Source organism: Neophocaena asiaeorientalis, unplaced genomic scaffold, assembly GCF_003031525.2.
Source record: "Neophocaena asiaeorientalis asiaeorientalis breed wild unplaced genomic scaffold, Neophocaena_asiaeorientalis_V1.1 scaffold369, whole genome shotgun sequence".
In the NCBI taxonomy this organism is placed as follows: domain Eukaryota; kingdom Metazoa; phylum Chordata; class Mammalia; order Artiodactyla; family Phocoenidae; genus Neophocaena; species Neophocaena asiaeorientalis.
Window position 1 is genome coordinate 1410930 of NW_020175321.1, and position 21608 is coordinate 1432537.

At 54.2% G+C, this 21608-nt stretch overlaps 1 protein-coding gene across 1 annotated transcript in view; it reads right to left on the reverse strand.

Annotated features, from left to right (window-relative positions):
* The window catches only part of PGBD5 (piggyBac transposable element derived 5), a 102786-nt gene that overhangs the window by 7616 nt on the left and 73562 nt on the right, over positions 1-21608 (reverse strand). Inside the window, exons 7-8 of the mRNA XM_024765619.1 lie at positions 5416-5596; positions 1777-1974 (exon numbers count right to left, since the gene is read on the reverse strand). Of these exons, the coding sequence (XP_024621387.1) occupies positions 1777-1974; positions 5416-5596 (379 nt within the window). The remainder of the gene's footprint in view (positions 1-1776; positions 1975-5415; positions 5597-21608) is intronic.

The window sequence follows — 21608 nt, forward strand, 5'->3', positions numbered from 1 at the left end:
GGACGCGCAGGCTCAATGGCCACGGCTCACGGGCCCAGCCGCTCCGCGGCATGTGGGATCTTCCCGGACCGGGGCACGAACCCGTGTCCTCTGCATCGGCAGGTGGACTCTCAGCCACTGCGCCACCAGGGAAGCCCACGAGGTGCTTTTTAAAAACCATGTCTTTGAAGTACACCGAAAGGAAAACTACCTCCTTCATTAAGAAACGAGGCCCTAGGATGTGGGCCAGGAGAAGGACTCCCGGTGGGGCGCGTGCTGGCCACACGGCCTCCGCTCTGAGCCCCCTGGGCCGCACCCAGGGTCTCCTCTCACCTGCCGGGCTCCCAGTATCCACAGGCCCTGGGGGTGCCCAGGGGCCTGGCGGTGGGGGTCAGTCTGTGGCCAGGCTGTGGACACACTCCATGGGATTTTCAAGGGCGACTAGGATTGGGGACTGCATGATGTATAATAGAGTACGTACTTTAGAAAACTACCACGGAATTGAACACAAATACCAGTTTCGGCGTATTTAAAAATCACCCCTCCCAATTTTCTCATCTAGCCTCCACAGCCTCCCGCCTCCTTCCCTTGGTGCCTGATTTAAGGGTTCTCAGGTATGTCATCTTCAGTCCTATTGCAGGCTTCTCCCTAACCTCCCCAGGTGCGGTCTTTTCTCTGCTACCTCATTTCACCCAGCTCAGACAGGTGTGAAGTCCTTGCTTCGGGACATCGTTTCAGAGACTATCATTTAACATAACTTGGTGGGAAGCAGCTCCCATGCCCTACACCCACACCTGTTCCTAGAGACTCTCTGGCCCCAAGGCCCCAACCGCAAGAGAGCCGAAGTCCAATTCAAACTGGCCTTCAGCTGACAAGGTCAATTCCAAACCTTTCCTCTAAGTGCCCTTGACATAGCACTCGAGGGGGGGGGGGGCCGCTTTCTCTACCCTCTACACATAAGTAGGGTAACGACACCCACGTGCTTGAGTCCCTCGATTGCAATCTCCACTGAAATGTAACACAACTTAGGTGTGTGTGTGGGGTGAAGGATGGGAATAAATGAACAAGAGGCACTAAATACCCACATACCACATACATGCACACATACCACATACATGCACACATACCACACACACGCAGACACACACACACACATCACACACCCCTGAGCTCCTTGGCAGTGTTCCTTTAATAGAGAAGAGGAAAGACGTCTTAATGTAAAGGAACACAAGAGACTTTTCAAATACACTACTCAACGATAAATATTTTTGTAAAGGGTCCCTTTGTCTCTGCAATTTCCTTTTCTGTTATTTAATCGTGTTTGAGCTATAGGTTACCTTAAATATAGGCTCCTTGCTAAATGAATCCCCTTGTTAGCAATGGATTTTAAATCCCAAGGAAAATCAATGATGACACCAGCTGAACCCCACAAAAACCCAACGCTAGCGATTAACTTCTAAGGAAGACATTTCAAAGATAAGAATGGTTGACTATTCCCCCCCTCCCATCAGAACAGATTTTTCACAGAATCCTAGATGATGATCATGTAAATACCGTTCAAATGAAGCCTATTAATCACACCGCGTACGACCTGGGGGACCTGCAAAGGCCAGCCTCACGGCTTCTGTTGACGGCCGGCAAGTCCCAGGCAGCGGACAGCCTGCGGGCCCAGGAAGCGCTTGCCGCCCCGCGAAGGGCAGCAGCCGTCACCCTGCGGCCCAGAGCCGAAGAGGGGCGGGGGTCACCCGACGCCAGAGCTCACCCACACCCCTGCCCCGGCGCCCACCGCGTGCCCACCTTGCTGCACGGGCGAGTAGGCGTTGGTCAGGAAGCGGAAGTGCCCCTTGTTGTACCAGCAGATCAGGGACATGCTCCCCTTCGTTCGGATGCTGTGCTGGCCCCGGGCGGGCGGCAAGGCCGGGCTGTTCAGCATGGAGGGCGGCAGGCCGGTGCAGTCACTCTTCCTGGGGCTGAGCAGCCCGCAGCAGTAGATCCCTGCGGGGACACGGACCGCACGGCCTCAGGGCGGCTCCCCCCGACGCCCCGGGCTCGGCCCTCGGGGGCCCCCCTAGAAGAGATGGTGAAGTCCGGGGGCTTTCATCCCAGATGTGCCGCCGCCCCCAACTTCCGGGCGTACTAAGATCGCAGGGAAGAGCTAACGCAAGCAGGGCGTCGGCAGTAACAACGGCAGCTCTCGCGGCCAGAGGGCTGGCTACCTGCCAGCACAGGGCTGAGCCCGAGGACCCAACCTGCCACCTGCTTCTAAAAACTTCTGAGCACATGCGATGCACCAGAACTGCAGGCTCCCGGCTGGGCGGGCAGAGACGGGCATCATTAGCACAGGTCTGTCTGCCATCTAAGCCTGACCCAGCTAGTCACCCTGCCCCCTCACCAAGACTCGCTGGGCACCCGGGCAGCCCCGGCCGCGTGCTGCCAAGTGAAAGGCAGAGGAGGCAGGGAGTCCTCACAGGACACGCGCTACACGGGGTCCTGCCTGTGCTGTACGCCAGGCCCCTGGGGGGGCGGGGCGGGGCTTCCATGGGGCGGGGCTTCCTGGGGGGCCTCAACGCCCAGCACGTTCCACGGGGCAGGAGACCCTCCAGGCAGAGACCAGCAGGAACAAGGAGGCTTCTCTAAATTCCGCCGGGACTCAAGGTCTTTCCCAGCCCTCCCTGCTCGTGGTCTCCGGCTCTCCCCGCGCCCAGGAAGCCGTGGGGAAGCCCGCCCCTCCCCACACCCGCGGGGAGGGGGACGTGAAGGGGCACTTTGACTGAAGGCCCACGAGCAGTCCGCCCCTCCGGGCTCACTGACACTGTGGGCACATGTCCCGGGCCCATGCGCTCCTCTCCACTGCATCCCCCCCAATGCTGGAAGGACGGCTGATGACTTCCTGTCCTCCTTGCCGCCCCAGGAGCAGCAGTGGGTGAGGAATAACACCCGCGGGGGGGTGGGGGGGGCAGGCCCAGTCTTGCTGCCAGAAAAAAGAGGGCTCCCTGCAGCTCCCATCTCTACAGATCCAACTACCCAGACTCCGCTGGCCTTGAGATTTAAGAAGAACGTGTCTTCCAAACAGGGAAGAGGATTAGACGAATGGGGATAACGTTTTAAATCGCCCATCGGGCTCGGTGAACCCACCCACCCAAAGGGCACCTGCATTCTCCTAACAGGGGAGGAAGAGAATCCAGCAGCACACGAGTTTACTTATGAAAACAGCCAATCTTGCGTGAATACCCTTCCTGGCTGTTGTTTGCCAGGGCAGTCTCTGTGCGCCCAGGAGGGACAGCCAGACTCTCAGCTGGGACTCCTGTCTTCAACCCCGGCCACCCTGCCCGTTAGACGCCCCTGGGGGCACCAGGCCAGACAAGGCAGTCAGAGTCCCTGCGGATGGGGGGCAGCCATCCGTGAGCGACGTGGAGACAACCTCCCCGCGTGTCAGTCATCACAGGGGAAGCCCAGGAGGTCGTGTGGGAGGACTCACAGCCTCAGATGCTTCTGACAAACAGGCGAAGAAATCTGTCTGCTCTCGGAAAACTTCAAGTTCCATGTCTAATTATCTTCTTCCTGCTGGAAGATTCTCCTCCATCCTCCGCTAATTCCCTGTGAGGGGAGGGCCCAGGCCAGCAGCCCAGCTCTCAGGGAAGCCTCTGGCGTCCTCACTCAGCACCCCACCAGCCCACATGCTGCAAGCGGGTCCTGACTACGTCACGCGGCTCTTGGCCCAGGAGACAGGGACACCCACGGTGTGGGGCAGGGAGCGGGCCTGCAGGGCACACGGATGCTGTGGGGGGCAGTTCTGGAAACCCCGGCGGCCATGCACATGACACTCACCCTGGGACCCGCACGAGCGGGCCAGCGGTTCACCCCACGCTCTGACACGGGCACCCATTGTGCTGGGTTAAAGTGCGTCAGCGCCAGTTTTCTCCAACTTGACTCCACGGCCCCTCTTCACATAGTCTGACCTCTCCACACGGAATTCTCTCAACAATTAAGCCCTGAGCCCCGTTGGGACCAGGCTTACAGATGAGTGAGACGCAGCCCAGGCCGGCAAGAGCACAGGGTCCAGGCTGAGGCCGTAGGTCGGAAGCTGTGGGCTCCCCATTACTTAAGAGGGTTTGCTTTTTTTCTTTTTTTTGGCTGCGTCAGGTCTTAGTTGTGGCACACAGGCTTCTCTCTAGTTGCAGCACGCAGGCTCTCTAGTTGAGGTATGTGGGCTCAGTAGTTGTGCACGGGCTTAGCTGTCCTGCAGCAGGTGGGATCTTAGTTCCCCGACCAGGGACTGAACCCACATCCCCTGCATTGGAAGGCGGATTCCTTACCACTGGACCAGCAGGGAAGTCCAGAGGAGGTTTGGTTTTAAGGGCAGACATCAGATCTGTTGCTAAGCAACAGGTCTGCAATTCCAGCGTCTGGAGTAGCTGAGTGGGGGCTTTCTGTGTTTCTCCCGAGTGGACTGGATATAAATCCCAGATGTAGGATGAAGTGAAGGCAGATACAACCTGCCATGGGGCTTCCTGACTCGGCCCAGGTCTGTCTCTATAGCCCCATTTCTGCCAGAGCCCTGGAAGGCTTGCCCAGTCTTTGCAACAAACGAACCAGGCATCTTAGCACTGAGGGGAACTAACACCTTTCTGAGGCCCATTGTACTGCTGCCTGTATTAATGCACACAATTCTCTGCCCAGCTGGAAGGGGCCACATTACAGACTGGGGTGGGGAGTTCAGACTTCCTAAGAGTCTTAGTAAGAGCTGTGCCTTGGTGCTGCGGATTTAACATTTGTGTCCGCCGCACCCCAAATTCCTATGCCGAAAACCTAATGCCTGAAGTGATGGTATTTGGAGGTGGGTCTTTGGGAGGTGCTTAGGTCATGAGGGTGGAGCCCTCATGAATGGGATTAGTGCCCTTATAAAAGAGGCCCTACAGAGCTCCCTAGTCCCTTCCACCATGTGAAGACACAGGGAGAAGTCTGCAACCTGGAAGAGGGCCCTCACCCGACCACACTGGCACCCTGATCTTGGACATCCAGCCTCCAGAACTGTGAGCAGTGAATTCCTATTTATAGGAACTATAAAAAGGATTTATAGGGTGGTCTATAAACCACCCACTCTGTGGTACTTTGTTATAGCAGCCCGAATGGACTAAAACACTAGGAAGACTCCTCGGATGGCCATGGCCTTACCACAAAGGACACAAAGAGATGTGCCCGGAAGACCTGAACTGACCTGTCCCCCAGACCACGAGTCTGGTCTCCCTCCAGACCTCCAGTGCCCAGCAGGGTGCAGGCAGCCGGCAGGTTGGCATGACCTGTCCCCCCGGGGGAGGGCCTCCCGCCCGGCATCCTGTGCTCTGTGCTGCCCGCCACACGCCTGCATCCCCAGCCTTGCCCACCACTTCTCGGGGGCGGGGGACTGCGCTCGGACACGCTCCCCACTTGCCAAACCTTGCTTTTCAAACTCCTCGAACAGGGTCAGGCTGGTGATGCTGGGCCCCGTGAAGATGATGTAGTTCCTCCCGGCCGCGGTCCGGCACAGGCTCCTGGCCACCATGCTGTGCAGCTGTGGCTTGTTCTTCAGCGCGTCCAGCCCATCAGGGCCCCCGCCTTCCTTCAGGTGGACGTAAATCTGCATCAGAAACACACAAGGGTCAGGGAGCTCACAGAAGGGTCGGGCAGGGGTCCAACCATTCTGGAAGCACAGGCTTCCGTCTCCAGGCCGGGTGTGTGGGAAAGCCACCCCTCCTCGGGCTTCCGGTTCCACAGTCCCCACCGATCCCAGCATCTCCGTGGCCCACAGAGGCCACCGGTCACTCCCAAGGCTGCCCATCAGCCTGGTGCCTCAGCCCCAGACTCTGCGATTTAGAAATGTCAAGGTAAAGAAGGGAAAGGTCAAACTGTTACAAGTAATGAATCTGGCAGCTGAGATCAAAAGCAAACACATCCCCCCATCCTGAGGCCCAGGAGTCACGTTCACGGTCAACAGAAGTGAAGGCTGCTTCGCCTGTAAGAGATAAACATATCCGTGCGCACTCTGTGTGAATGCAGCTTTGTAATTCACAGAGCACATCCACAATTACCCCCTTACTCTTTACAGTCATCACCGTGTGGGCAGAAGGGGTAATACTGACTTCATACTGCAGAGGAGGGGACAGGATCAGGGATTTAAAACTCACCTGACGTCCCAGGACCAGCAAGGATATGCTGCAACTAGTACACAATAATTTTAAATTCTGTCCGTGAACATCCTCGAGGAACATCATCTAAGAGGTGGGTGCAGGGAGTGGGAACGGAGTCAAGAAGCGTGGGGTCCTCCCTACGGCTGACTGAGCCACGCAGAATTATCATATGGTATTAACCACTGACCTCCTTCAGGGAGAACAGCTCTTCTCATGGAATGTTCTGGGTGCCTTTGCTGGCAGCGGTTCACAGACAGTGTGCCCGTCACACTGATCAGGGACCCTGACTGTCCTCTGAGGCGCGGAATTGCTGAGTGCAGGCCCGTCCGTGCAGACTGAGCACAGCCGAGGGCGGGCACAGGGAGGACCGGCAAGTCCACGGTACCGCCCTCGGGCAAACGACTGCGGACGATCATTCGCAAAATACAGTGTCTCGGGTTCCTGAGGCAGACGAACAGCGGGCGGGGTAGGTCCTTCTCTAAAAGCAGCTCATCCTCGAAGGCGCATTCTGTCCCGAATACTCATCTGAGACGTCCCCAGGGAGGACCGACTTGCCTGCAGCCCGGCAGGCAACAGCGGGATCACGCAGCAGGACCCCAGCACTTCATTTTGGGGTCTTTACGCCTTCACCACCTCATTCCCAGGAGGAACCTCTCTGACAGAGAGTAAAACACCGACACAGAGAAGCCAATCGTCTTGGCCACGTGTCACGTGAGGTTGCGACCGAGCAAGGATGTTTCCTCAGAACCCGCCTGCTCTCCTTCAGCAAAGCCCAGTCCTGCGGCTCCCACCATGGGTTCTGCACCAAAGCCAGCTCCGACTCACGGCCCCTCCCAGGTATCCTGCCTGAACTGCTGGCACAGCCACGCTGGGCACTGTGTCCCCAAACCTACCTGGGGACAGTTAGTTTTGTCCCGTGTGTCCCTCGAAAAGCAATCATCTGGCTACACACACCCAGGATTCTCACCAGGAAATAGAAGGTGTGCTGCTGGAAACTCTCAGGCCAACCCTGATGACATCCCATGTGGCTTCCAAAGTCCCCCTGAGAGACGGGCAGACCGTGGCATACTCGGCCCGAGGCAGGCAATATTTCATAGGATGAAATGCAAAATCCTACAACCAAGTTCAAAAACTTAACCGCATCTAGTACAGGATGCAAGAAACGTGACTTAGCAAGAATATTTTTGGAAAACAAACACTAAACCCTTGGAGATGGCCAACTGCAGGCCTCAGATACCATGACTGGCCTAAGTGATCATGACCCGCATTAAAAACCAGGGTGGTGAGCATCTCATCCTTCCCTGGTCAGGCGTAAAGAGAAGTGTGGTGGTCGGCATATTAGTTTGCTAGGGCTGCCATGACAAAGAACCACAGAGGAGCACAGAGGACTCCAAGAACTTTGCTTTGGCTAGAGAGCTGTGTCATGGAATGACGATTAAGAGCTTTCTAAGGCAAAACCAAGATGAATGTATACAAACAGAAAACAGATCTGCAAGCATCAGAGCCCTTACTAACACTCAGAGCTGTCCAAACACTGAATGGGTGCCCTCAGAGAGGCTCCAGGACAAGCTGGTGGCCCCTCGGGAGGTCTGAGCTTCAAGTGCAGGGGGTGTATGCCAGTGTCGGAGGACGGTTCAGAACCACACAGATGCCAAGTTCAGGTGCCCCAACAAAGCGGCACATAAGACCCTGGAGCCAGCAAGGCTAAACGCGGCCATCGCAGGGCGAGCGACACCAGAAGCATAACCTTGCCCTGCGTCAGTCCTAACAGCAAAGGGTGTTGGAGTCTAAATTCAGAGAACACCGCTTCTCTCCTGGATCTAATAATACCCTGGAGAGAATCACGTCTTTCTCACCAACCGCTTTCCCAGCTGAGGCACTGCGTGAGCCAGGGCCTTATAAACTTGTTTCCAGCAATAAAGCCAGTGTTTTGGAAGGTGGGTTATCCAGGCTCCCGGATATGAGATGCTTTCAAAACATCACCCCCGCTGGATTTCCAGACCCGACTCAGCTGCACAGACTGGTGTCCTCCGCCGTCCCGCCCCCGCCCTCTTTGGAAGCGTGGATGTCCTCGGGGTCGGCGGGTGGGGAAGGGGTGGCACGCAGGGGCGGTGAGGACCTGCCACAGTCCCTGTTGGGACAATGCTGGGAAGGGAACCGGGGTGCCCGGTCAGGGGACAGTGGATCCCTCACACGGCCCCGAGAGACTGGCCGCTTCTGTTCATCCCAAGACATGCACCAAGGTATGTGAGCCAGGAACTGAAGGCAAGGGAGGACCGTCCTGTCTCAGACTCACCCGTCAGGGCAGAAGAGGGCCGAGGCACCAGCTCCCACTTAGCAGTGATGTGCAGCCCTTCCCAGGACCCAGAGCTGCGAGACATCCCCTGAGGTCATGTCTCAAAGTACCTCCCCTACTTGCCAGGCCACGGGCAAGGTGACGCGTGCCCCCTTCAGGGCAAACGTCGTCACTCCGCAAAACAGTGAGGTGTCAGGACTGCGTTGTGACTTTCGTGGGCCCTTTTGCTTCCACGGGCCTCTTCCTCCATGAAAAAGTATTTGAAATTATATTTTACAAGTGCATTGGCATACAGAGAAGTATTACACGTCGAAGCACTTCCTGCAACTTACAAGTTCGTTATTTTGTCCCTTCTGATTTTAAGAGAAACAGAAACACCGTCGCAGGCCCCTGAAGTGCCTCGGCACTGATCCCGTCGTGCTGTGGAGCCGTCGGCCCCAGGCGGGCGGGCGAGGGAGGAACACACGAAGGCCGTGAAGCGGTGGCCCGGGCGGCAGGTGGTGCGGGCGGGATACGCGGGCCCCGGCGTGGTGGCGCTGAGGGCCGTCCGGGCAGCAGCCACGCACAGAGGAAGGTGGAAAGAGGAGCCGGTCGGGCGGGCAGATACAGGGGAAGAGTCGGCGCCTGTGGGTGCCAGGGGCTGAGCCGGGCCCCTGGGTCGCCAGCATCGGGGGGCGGGCCGCGGAGGAGAGGCTCACAGGGAGGCGTCGGGGGGATGGGGGGGAGGGCACCCGGAAGAGGAGGGAGGGCTCAGGAAGGCCCAACAGCCCGGCTGGAAAGCAGTGACCGGGGGGGACACCCGAGGACGCTGGTGACTCCTCCAAGGCCACGGGGCTCGACGCAGAACTGAAACAGAAATTCTGTTTCTAACTACACGTTATTTAAAATCCCGTCTAAAGGATGATTTCTACCTTCACACACACAACTGTCCTCTCCTCACGCAACTTATTCAGTATTTCTGGACAGATATCCATACTCAGATGTAGACACATTGTGCACTTGGCGCTCCTTTTCTGCTGGGTCACGAGTCACCACAAGCCTAGTGGCTTATACAACACCCGCTGGCACCCCGGCTCTGCAGGGCACCGTCAAGGTTCTGCTCAGGGTACTTCGGGGCTGCAATCAATCAGCATCGCTGGCTGTGTGCGCCCCGTCGCCTGCTGGCACGAGCCGGGGGGGGCTCTCAGTTCCTAGAGGCCCCTGCCCTCTCCCCCCAGGGGCCCCTCCATCCTCAGAGCCGGCAGTGGAGACTCTTGGGTTGAATCCCTCCTGTGCTACAAGTCCCTTTGCCAAGGAGAGCCCTGTTCCTTTTAAAGGCTCACCTCGTTAGGTCAGGTCCACCTGGGATCATTTCCTTTTTAAAGTCAGCGGGTTTAGGACCGTAATTATACCCGCAAAATCAAATTCCCTCCACAGCAACACCTAGATCAGCGTGTGAGTGAAGAGCTGGGGCCATTACACGGGGGCAGGAATCTGTGGGCGTCTTCGATTCCGCCTGCCACCCACGGGGGCACAGCGTTTCAACAGCCACGTGCCTGTGCACCTGACGGACCCAAACACCACGGCTGATGAAGGCAACGCGCCCCCATCTCAGTAATGAAACCAGCAGGGTGCTGATGATGTCATAAAGCTGTTGATGTAAAAGTAAAGTGGATGATGTCAACTTTATTCCCTGAAAATAGACTGATTCCATGTACAACGTACGGAGACCAGCAGTGAGACCTCCCTACCCAAACACCCCACACGGGTGAGGGTTTGGGAGTGTTCATCACAGCTGGGAACGCTGCCTTGGTAGTACAATCTTTGTGTGCGTGCGTGCGTGTGTGTGTGTGCGTGTAGATATGTTGACTAGACCCTTAAATGGCTATGTTTATATGTTGCAAGTATAGATAATTTGAGATTTTTGTTTTGGATGCTAAACACTCAAGCCAATTTAATAAAAAAGACAAACTAAATATAATTATAGAAGAGCCCCCCCATCAGGGTTACCCAAGCATAGGCCCACGTGGAACTCGTATCTACTCCCGAGACAGCCCCACCTCAGTTAGCGCTTGTTAATATGCACTGCATTAAGCCCACACCTGGAGGTGATGACAGCCTCTTCCCTGGGATAACACATTTCTCCAAAAGCCATGACGTGTGGTGGTGTTACAGGACCATCTCAGATGACTTAGCTTCGTATGCCCACACAGGCAAGTCTGAACACTGGTGTTTCCCCAGATTCCAGCCAGTCCCTTCCCAAGGAGTAGACACTCAGCTGCTGAATCAGGAGAAGGGGAGAGGTATGGGGTCAGACATCTCCCTGTTCCTATTAGGAAATCTGGAAGAAGCCTGAGACCAAAAAGTGGCATCAATAGGAGTTCAAGGAGGGTCTTGAATTATGGCACTCAGTACTAGAAGGTAAGGTGAGTTTATCTTTAAAGTGAATATAGGGCTGCCCTGGTGGCGCAGTGGTTGAGAGTCCGCCTGCCGATGCAGGGGACGCGGGTTCGTGCCCCGGTCCGGGAAGATCCCACATGCCGCGGAGCGGCTGGGCCCGTGAGCCATGGCCGCTGAGCCTGCGCGTCCGGAGCCTGTGCTCCGCAACGGGAGAGGCCACAACAGTGAGAGGCCCGCGTACCGCAAATAATAATAATAATAATAAAGTGAATATAAAATAGGATCTAAATAGGGAATTCCCTGGCGGTCTGGTGGTTAAGCCTTCGCCTTCCAATGCAGGGGGTGCGAGTTCGATCCCTGGTCGGGGAGCCAAGATCCCACATGCCTCGGGGCCAAAAATACCAAAACATAAAACAGAAGCAGTATTGTAACAAATTCAATAAAGACTTTAAAAATGGTCCATGTCAAAAAGTCTTTAAAAATATATCTATATGATCTACAAAAATAGTAACCTCAAAAGTCCCAGCTGAGGGGCACGGTTTCCAATGAAGTGTTAAACTGGGCAGTCAAAAGGCCACACAAGGACTCAATCTGCCTGACCAGTGCCGCTGGGTCAGCCTGGTCCAGCTCCCACTGGTCTGGGTTTGCTTTGACTGAATAACTTCAGCTGGTCTAAGATGTGAACCTGCAACCCTGAGTTGGATGAATGAATCTATGACTCTATGAAAAAAGTCATAAGCTCCCATGGAATCTTACCCCAACTACACGCCATTGCTCCAACTGCTGAAGACAGGCGGCCGATCATGTGCAGATTTGAAAGCCCGCCTTAGACAATCCCATCAGCACCCCGACAGAGGCAGCCCCACTGAGCACCCCCACACACCCATACACCGCGCTGGCGGCCAAGGAAACGCCACACACCTAAATGTGTAATTGCTGCCTCGTTGGCTTTTCAAATGTTCTCTCTCTCCGTCCACGCACGCAGAGAGCACCGTCGCTGTACAACAGCCCCTCCTCCAGCAGGGAGGGGCATGGGGGGGGCTCCCATCACTGCGTAAAACGGAATGTGTGGTTGAGCCCCGTTCCCTTCTGAGCTACAAGCTCGTTTGACAAGTGTCGTTAGGGCAGAAAAATGCATCTTTCAGTTGCCAAGCTTTTCACTTCTCCTGCAAACAAGTTCTTCTTCCTCCTAGGATTTATTAACTTTTTCATATACAGATTTAGAAAGAGAAGGAAGAAAATTTATTGATATATGATATCATACGGTATTACATTTTGCCCCAGGATGTTATTACTAATGTTGTGTGTTTTTTATTGACATCGTAACAGAAGGAATCTTAGGAAACACGGAGTACAGTGGTAATGCCTTGGGAGATGCCTGCACCACGTGACTGTCTATCTTAGCCCTACTTCTGAAATGCCCCAAGACCTCGAGAGGTGGGACCTAGTTCATCACCGCCTCCCCCAAAAGAACACTGGTGACAGCTGCCATCACGGATGGACTCAAGGGTCATGAAGATGCACCAGCTGACGCCTCCACTAAGCTGTCCCTGGGCTTTGCTGGTCTGGACCACTGGCCCTACTTCTCTCGCAGAACAGAAGAGAATCGGGCTTTTCCATGGCTGGTGGAGGGCATGGAATGACTTCCCCCCTGCGGACGGGGAAGTCATTCGTCAGGGACTACGGTGCACAGAGCAGGTGTAGGCTGTGATCCCAGCAGTGGGGCAACAGCACAGGAGTGCAGGGGCCGCACTCATGGAAACCACGCGGAACAAGCACGTGGAGATGGGTGGGGCTGTCACCCATGCGGGGGGACGGCCATGCGTGAGAGCCATCAGGTTTAAAGGATGCTCACTTATCTCGCGAGGAACGGAGTCTGCCACCAGGAGACGATGAGGGCAGAAGCCCTGGATTCGATGGGCAAAGCCTCTGCCATTTAGAGGCTTATGTGATTTGGGGCCAGTTACTTAATTGCTCTGAGCCTTGATTTCCTCATTTGTAAGGATAGTACTACTCTCTGTACCTCGCAAGGCCACTGTCTTTACGTGCAGGTCGTGTGCACAGAAGTGATTCTTTTTTTTATGGCAAAGCTCCATATCTGTGCTGTAGCCTCTAGATACATGGGGCTGTTTTAATTTAAATTAGCTGAAATTAAGTACAATGAAAAATTCAATGCCTCAGTCACACTGGTCAGGTACGCAGCAGTCACATGTGGCTAGTGGCTGCCGTGGTGGAGCCCGCGGGTACAGGACGTTCATCCTCACGGAAAGTTCCACTGGACGTGCTGCCTTACGCCATCCTTGGCTCACCAGCCTGGTTTTCCAGCAAAGTCCCCATGCCATCACCTTGTGGACGGTTTTTACTACCAGTGTTTTCTCAGGTCACCTCTCGCCACGACCACGGCCAGGAAGGGCTTGTGCACTGAGACCGTTCTCTACCCCGTCTTCTCCAGCACCTTCGGTACTACAGGCCCTTACAAGAACCTTGCTTTGTTTTATCCCAAAGCTCAAATAATCAGTGAGTCTGTCTTTCAAAATGACAGATTGCGGAGGAAACTCTAATTCGAAAAGATACATGCACCCCAATGTTCAGAGCAGCTCTATTTACAACAGCCAAGACATGGAAACAACCTAAATGTCCATCGACAGATGAATGGATAAAGAAGAGGTTGTACCTATATACAATGGAATATTACTCAGGGACTTCCCTCGTGGTGCAGTGGTTAAGAATCCGCCTGCCAATGAAGGGGACATGGGTTCGAGCCCTGGTCCGGGAAGATCCTACATGCCGTGGAACAACTAAGCCTGTGCACCACAACTACTGAGCCTGTGCTCTACAGCCCACGAGCCACAACTACTGAGACCGTGAGCCACAACTACTGAAGCCTGCACGCCTAGAGCCCACACTCTGCAACAAGAGAAGCCACAGCAATGAGAAGCCCACGCACCGCAAGGAAGAGCAGCCCCCGCTCGCCACAACCGGAGAGAGCCCGCGCGCAGCAACGAACACCCGATGCAGCCAAAAATAAATAAATAAATTAAAAAAAAAGAATGCTTTCTTAAAAAAGAAAAAAAAGAAATACTACTCAGCCATAAAGAAGAGTGAAATAATGCCATTTGCGGCAACATGGATGGACCTGGAGATTGTCATACTGAGTGAAGTCAGACAGAGAAAGACAAACATCATATGATGTTGCTTATATATGGAATCTAAAAAAATGATACAAATGAACTTGTTTACAAAATAGAAACAGACTCACAGACATAGAAAACAAACTTATGGTTACCAAAGGGGAAAGAGGGGGAGGGATAAATTAGGGATAAATTATACACACTACTATACATAAAATAGCTAAACAACAGGGACCAACTGTAGAGCACAGGGAGCTGTGTTCAATATCTTGTAATAAACCGTAACAGAAAAGAATATGAAAAAGAACAGATATATAACGGAAACACTTTGCTGTGCTAATACAACATTGTAAATCAACCAACTATACTTCAATAAAACAACAACAACGGATTGGAGGAGAAGGTGGGCTCTGTACCCCTCGCATGAGGGTAGTTCCTTGGGGAGGGGGCCAGGGTTTAATCTGATCCAGTTAGTGCCTGATGCACCTACACGGCACTTACGTTCTTTACTGTCTCTCCTTCCCTATACGGTAAGAAGGGCTGGGCAGACTAAACCATTCCACAGAATGAGGAAGGGATTAGCGCTCAGCCACTTGCTCAAAGACACTCAGGTCTGTGACAGATGTCCCGGGCCCCAGCCAGTTCCATCCTGGGACATAGCCACATTCAACCTGGACAGGACTGAAGCTAGCATCCCGGCCACGGCACAATTAAACAGATGGGTATACGCGCTGCCCAGTTTTTGATTCCACAAGCAAAATTTCACTCTTGTTAATTAATTCCATTCTGAGCCTCATTTTCCAAGCTAATCCGGTTAAGTTTTAGGTCAGGAGCAATTCACTAGTACGCAAAAAAATTAGAAGTCAAATAAGAAAAAAAAAAAACACCTTCAGAGCAAAATCCTCAAGTTCTTTCAATATAAAAAGCATGTCTCAAAATAAGGGAGATCAGTGACAATCTGAGGCTAGAACATCAATCACACAACAATCAAGTTGGGTAAGAAACAGAGACTTGGGTTTTGTCTAAAGGGAGAAAAGTTATCTTCCTGGGGACAGATCATACCCTAGTGGTCCAGAGGGTGGGCTCCGGGGTCGGGAAGGCTGGGTTTAATCCCAGGTCTGTCCCTTTAGGCTGAGACTTCAGACGAGGTAGCGAATCTCTCTGGGCTTTGGCTTCCTTACCGTGAAACAGAGGCAGGAGCACCCCTACCTCCCAAGACGGCTGTGAACAGAAAGTGAGAAATGCACGTAGAGCGCTTAGTTGTGGAGCCTGGCCCGCGGCAAGCGCTCCGTGGATGCAAACTGTCCTTTTCTGAACTGAAGAAGCAGCTCCTAATCTACTGATTAGACTGAAGGGAGGAAAAGGCTCCCAGAGCAGCTGGTCCAGCCACACCAAGTGTGCGGCCCCTCACAGATGCTCCCAGGGTCTCCTGGACACCCCCGGTGATGTGCACGGGGTCAGGCGGCAGGGTCCCCTGGCCTGGGGGCTCCATTTGGCTTCCGGCTTCTGAAGCCCAGTGTCTCTGGTGTAGGCGCACTCACTGAGCGGTAGGACCACGCTCGCCATTTAGAACGGCTCTGCCCCCGCTCGGCACCCAGCACTCAACCCTCTAGAGACTGTCCAGGTGTCCTCTGCGGGCAGAGCACCGGCCCTTAACTAAAGCTCCCGCACGGGCCTCCCAGGCCTCTGCTCTGTGCCCCCCTCTGCCCGGTGCTCTCCCAGCCGCCACCTCCGGCTCAGGGACCATGGGTCTCACACTGCAGAGGCAGGCGGCCTGTCTCAACACACTCAAATGGGAGAATTCGGCGCTTTTGACCATACCAGCTTTTTTTTTTTTTTCGTTAGTAGACTCTTTTCTTTCTTCCCCAAAGAGTCTCAGGGCTGCACATAACCACCATAGGTCAACACAGCATTAACTCAACTGTGCTCGTTTTCCCCACTTTATTCTCAATCTTTCTGACATGGTAGAGACAGAACAGCAGTCTCTACAGAGACAGTTTCCTCCTGTGCCCATGGAAGGGTCACAGGCTTCCAAGATGAGTGACCTCAGTGTCGCAGACTAAGAACCCACGGACGCCCGGTGACACGGCTTCCCCTGAAACTGGACATGCCCTCTTCTGGACAAACCCCTCCTTGCACCCCACAGCTCACTGGGAGCCATGGACGAGGGCACAGGCGGGGCCCTCGGCTCGCAGACGGCACGGGCCGGAGGACCTGCTGGGGTCGGGGCAGCTCTCGGCAGGCCTGTGACACACCAAGAACATTCTCTCCAGTGCACCACGTGCCTCTGGTGTGGAAACGACAGTGGTTTTGCAAAAAGAAGGCATCGGCCGCGGTCTCAGAGCACAGAGCTTTGTACCCGAGGAGCAAGTGCATCTCGGGGTGGTCAGAGCCTCACGTCACCAGTGATTCCCCCACCTGCTCATTCCACTGCCGTCAAAACCTGGGGTCACAAAGCCTACAGATCCTCCAGGGGACCCGCGACAAGTACTCCAGGCTGTGGGCGCCTCCGTCTGCCTCGAGGATTCTCCACTGTGGACAGGAACGCCGCGGATCACCTGATTCTCCTGAAATGGACACTTCGAAGGTGAGTCACAGAAACACTCCGATGGGTGTCAAAGACGCCCGCCCATGTTTGAAAGAAGATACTGCATGGGCGCGCACTGGCCCCGAGCCGGGTCACCGGGTGTCTCCTCTCCCTCCCTGAAGGGGTCCTGGGAGCGGAGACCGCGGAGTAGGGGGCCAGCCAGCCCTGTGGCTCACATCCCTGCCTCCACCTATCATCGCCTGGCGATCTGGGGTAAATGACTCAGTCTCTTCGGTTTTCCCAGGTGTAAAGTAAGGACAGCAAGACGCTTGTCAAGGTTGCGTCCTCTCAGTGGCCATGCTCAGGGCTGGCCTGTGGCGAGTGACACTGGCTCTCACCTGTCAACCTCAATCCCTGCCTGCACCATCCACCTTCCCCTCTGGGGCACCCGGGAGCCTTTCTTAGCCCCACAGGCGCCACCCTACAGCCTCACAACATTCCACACACCCCTCGCACACAGGTCACAACGCACTCAGGAATATTTTTTAACTTACTTTTTTATTGAAGTGTAGTTGACTTACAGTGTTGTGTTCACTTCTGCTGTACAGCACAGTGACCCAGTTATACACATATAGACATTCTTTTTCATATTCTTTTCCATGATGGTTTATCACCGGATACTGAATATGGTTCCCTGTGCTGTACAGTAGGACCTTGTTGTTTACCCGTTCTATATGTAATAGTTTGTACCTGCTGACCCCAAACTCCCAATCCTTCCCTCTCCCACCCTCCCTCCCCCTTGGCAACCACAAGTCTGTTCCCTATGTCTGTGAGTCCGTTTCTGTTTCGTTGATAAGGTCAGTTGTGTCATACTTTAGATTACACATATAAGTGATACCATATGGTATCTGCCTTTCTCTGTCTGACTCACTTCACTTAGTATGATCATCTCTAGGCCCATCCCTGTTGCTGCAAATGGCGTTATTTCACTCTTTTTTATGGCTGAGTAGTATTCCATTGTATCTATTACTCATGAATATTTTTCATACGTCCATCTCTCCTAGGAGGGAGGCCATTAGGGCTCCATTCACTCCTGGGTCTTCAGCGCTAAGCACAATGTCAATCCCATAAAGTGTGGTTAGAAAACAACCTGCACTTAGGTTTTCCTTTGTAGACGTCTTGTTTTCCCATCTGTTTTGTAAACTCCTTGATTATAGGGATGTCTCTGACTTCAGAAGAAATAAAAAAAAGCTGGCAAGCCCCTTAGGCTGTAGAGAGGGAAGGCTGAAGAAGTCGTGGTCCCTGCCCTCTAGGAAGCCAGGGAGCCTCAGACACAAACAGGCTGTGTGAGTTAGGTGGTAGCGGAAATCCCTCTGCAGTGGAACCGACGGGATGGAGACAGAGATACAGAGAGAGTTCTATCCATCTATCCATCTAGCAAGAGACAGAGGTATTTATTTCAAGAAACTGATCGTGTGATTACGGAGGTTCGTTAAGTCCAAAATCTGCAAGACAGCCTGGCAGGCTGGAGACCCAGGGTAGAGCTGCAGTTCGTATCCAAAGGCCGTCTGCTGGCAAAATTGCCTCTCCTTTCAGCGAGGTCAGGCTTTTTCTATTTAGGCCTTCAACTGATTGGATGAGGCCCACCCACACGAGGGAGGGCACTCTGCTTTACTCAAAGTCCACTGATCTAAATGGTAACGTCATCTAAAAATACCTCCACTGGGACATCCAGAATAGTGTTTGACCAAATATCTGGGTGCTGTGGCCCAGCCAAATTGGCACGAAATTACCCATCACGCCCTCCGAGCCCTGCTAACGTCAGAGGGTAAAGCCAGAAAGGCCGGGTCAGAAAAGAGGTGAAGCAGAGCAGGCATTCACGGGCACCCTGCAACCGCCCCCTTCCCCTCCCCCCGGCACCAGAACCATCTGACAACAGACTGCCCGAGAACACTACACGTGACTGCAAGCACCTCTCCTGCACGGAACGCAGACGGCCCGCGCTGGGACCAAAAGCCGAGCACATACCCTGTCCCGACCACTCACCTGCCCGTAACTAGGAGTCCCAAAGGCACAGCAGGTAGAGCAGCCCGACCAGGGGGAGTGTGACCAGAGTTGAACATTCAACCAGACCAGGGTGCCAGGTGACCCCGCCTCTGAGCTCCAGAAGCATCCACAGTGTATCCGGAGGATGCCTTTGCCTGGGGGGAATTCACTCTTTCTGTGTGATCGTGTATCATCCCGCAGCTAAGAGAGATGCTCCCAGCTGTTTGGGATGATGAAAAAGTTCTGGAAATGGATAGTGATGATGGTTGCGCAACACTGGGATGTATTTAATGCCGCCTAAAGGGTAAATTTCACGTGACGTACATTTCACCACAATAAAAAAAAAAAAAAGATACGCTCCTTCAGGATAGGCCCACAAGACACAATACAAATTTCATCCCTCAAAGTCCTCGAATGAGTTTGCCAGATTACCTCAGACTCGTGGCCCCAGTCCTACAGGCAGCAGTCTCCTGGCTGCCATCGTCACACACTGATTCGGTATTCAGCGTTCGGTGCAGGGGCAGACCCCAAGGTAGACACCTTGGGTCCGAGGGCTTTTGTGGTGAGTAGGCCTGCAGGGAAGCTCTACAAACGCCAAGTGGGGGACCGGCCCCACCACGATCAAGGCCTCTCACACAAGATTCTGGAAGGAGGGCTGGAGGAGAGAGCTGAGGACAGACGAGGCGACACCACCTCATCACACGGGACAGCATCTCCACGCGGGTGTGACTCTCTCTGCAGTGACCGCACCTCCTCTGATGGCTTCTTCCTCCTGGAAGAAATCCCTCCCTCCCTCTTGCACCCCCAGAAGTGAAACACATTAACTCCTTCATTTTCAGGGCGACACAGTTCACCTCTTCTCCCACACACCTCCCTACCGTCTCCTCACGGGTTAGATCACCCAGGACTCTTAACCACTTTCATCTGATTCTGAGATTCCCCTTCAGATGAATTCAAGAGTAGTGAGCCTATAAAAGTACTGAAAATACCGGGGTTCCCCTGGACACCCTCCCCGTTAGCAGCAGTGTCCGTCGAACTGTGGGTTTTCCTTCCTCGCTCGGGTGCCCTTAGGGGAAGCACTCACCGCTTCTGAGGCTTGGAGCTCCTGGTCAGCTCTCACAATGACCTTTACTGGGACCACTTGAGAAACCACGACCCAATCTGGAATGTTTTTTTCCTCACTTAAACCTTGATCTAGAATCTTTCAAGCGGAGCTAATCCCCAATGCAGCCCTACCTCAGAAGCATGCAGTCCAGTCAGCAAACCTTACAGTCTTGGCCGAATGACACTACAGAGCCAAAGCCAGGCCATGGGTCTCCTGGAATCCACTGTCCCTTCCAGGTATCAGCTGTGTCCATGACAGGGTAACAGGAGGAAAGTTATCTGGTCAGCTTTGCAGACCCTAACTGGCAGGCCCCGGGGCAATTCTGTTAACTGTGTCACACACAACAGCAAAGCCTCAGTGGCCCGCGATCACTTTTATGAGATGGTTTCAGGACTCGGCGATCCAGCTGGGACATCTGCCCAGGGTCAGGGCGGAGAGGCCAGAGGAGAACCACGCACACGCCCTTTCCAACCCCTTCATGCGCCACGTCTGCCGGCCTCCCATCGGCCAGCCTCAGACCTGCTACCAGCGGGAAGGCAGCAGCATGGCCACAGCCTCTTTAGGCTCAGTAACCGGGATCCTCCAGTGGAAAGTTATTTAGAAGAAGAATTTATTTGACAAACTAAAATGAAGAAAATGGGCTTGTGTACACCGTCCCACAGGTGACGTTAAAAAAGAAGAATCACAGAACCTTGCAGTAGAAGGGGCCTCACTGATTAAGGCCCCCCATCCTTTCACTATACAGCTAAGGACACTAAGATCCAGGACAATTTGGGAGCCGGCTTAGTTCACACAGGAAGTAGCAGAGCTGGGCTTGCAGCTGGCCCCCAGGACTGAGGAGGGGGTCCCTAAACATTAGCAGCGCTGAGCCAACTCATCTGGGAAACGGGTATGCACACCACTGCCCCCTGTACCTCACGGCTGGTGTGAGGACAGAGGAGATGCAGGTGTGAAAGCTCGGGGGTGGGAGGCTCCCCCTGCCCCTCGCCCCATGGCTGGATCTGCCTGGGCCACTGCCTAACCAGGATTAGGGTCTGGGGGACCAAGACAAGGGCCAGGATGCTAAAAGGACAACCGTCCTCAGGCCGCATGGGTCCTTCTCAGACAGAGGGGTCCCTCCCTGCTTTGCTGCCACCACAAACACCTTCATCTCGACCAACGAACTGGGGAGGCCACGGAAGTCCTCGCTCCACCTGCCACAGGACAGCCTGCAGTCAAGGGTAGGTACCCCTTCAGCACCTGCGTGCACGGGGTTTCCAGTCACCCCGGCCTCGGCGGAGGCCAGACTGCTTGGGACCGGGAGCTGCCAGCTTCCATCCTGACATCTAAATTCAAACCCTCAAGCTGCACAAAGCCTCCTAGGATCAGAGAGTTTTAGAAATAAAAGGAAATTTCAAGGTACCATCCGAACCTTTTATCTGACAGATGGGGATTTTATAGGTTTCACAGAAACTAGGAGAAACCCGCAAAGAGAGGAAGAGAGAGAGAGAGAGAGAGAGAGAGAGAGAGGCCTTGCAGGTAATGGTCGTGACTCCTCGCTACTCGTCAAGTTTACAGTAAAAAGGAAGTGGGGGGCTTCCCTGGTGGCGCAGTGGTTGCGAGTCCGCCTGTCAATACAGGGGACCCGGGTTCGTGCCCCGGTCCGGGAGGATCCCACATGCCGTGGAGCGGCTGGGCCCGTGAGCCATGGCCGCTGAGCCTGCGCATCCGGAGCCTGTGCTCCGCAACGGGAGAGGCCACGGCAGTGAGAGGCCCGCGTACCGCAAAAAAAAGGAAGTGGTGCTAGATGCACACAGAACCCACATGCGCACATTCCTTCAAAACCCGCACAGGCAGAACCCTGGGAAGGCAGAGCCATGACTTTGTACCCCGGTGCCTGGCACGATGCTGCAGGCCACAGCACTCAGCGGTTAAGTATTTATTCAAAGAATGACTGAATGTCATATATACACAGTGAAACGGGCTCCCCTGTCCCCAG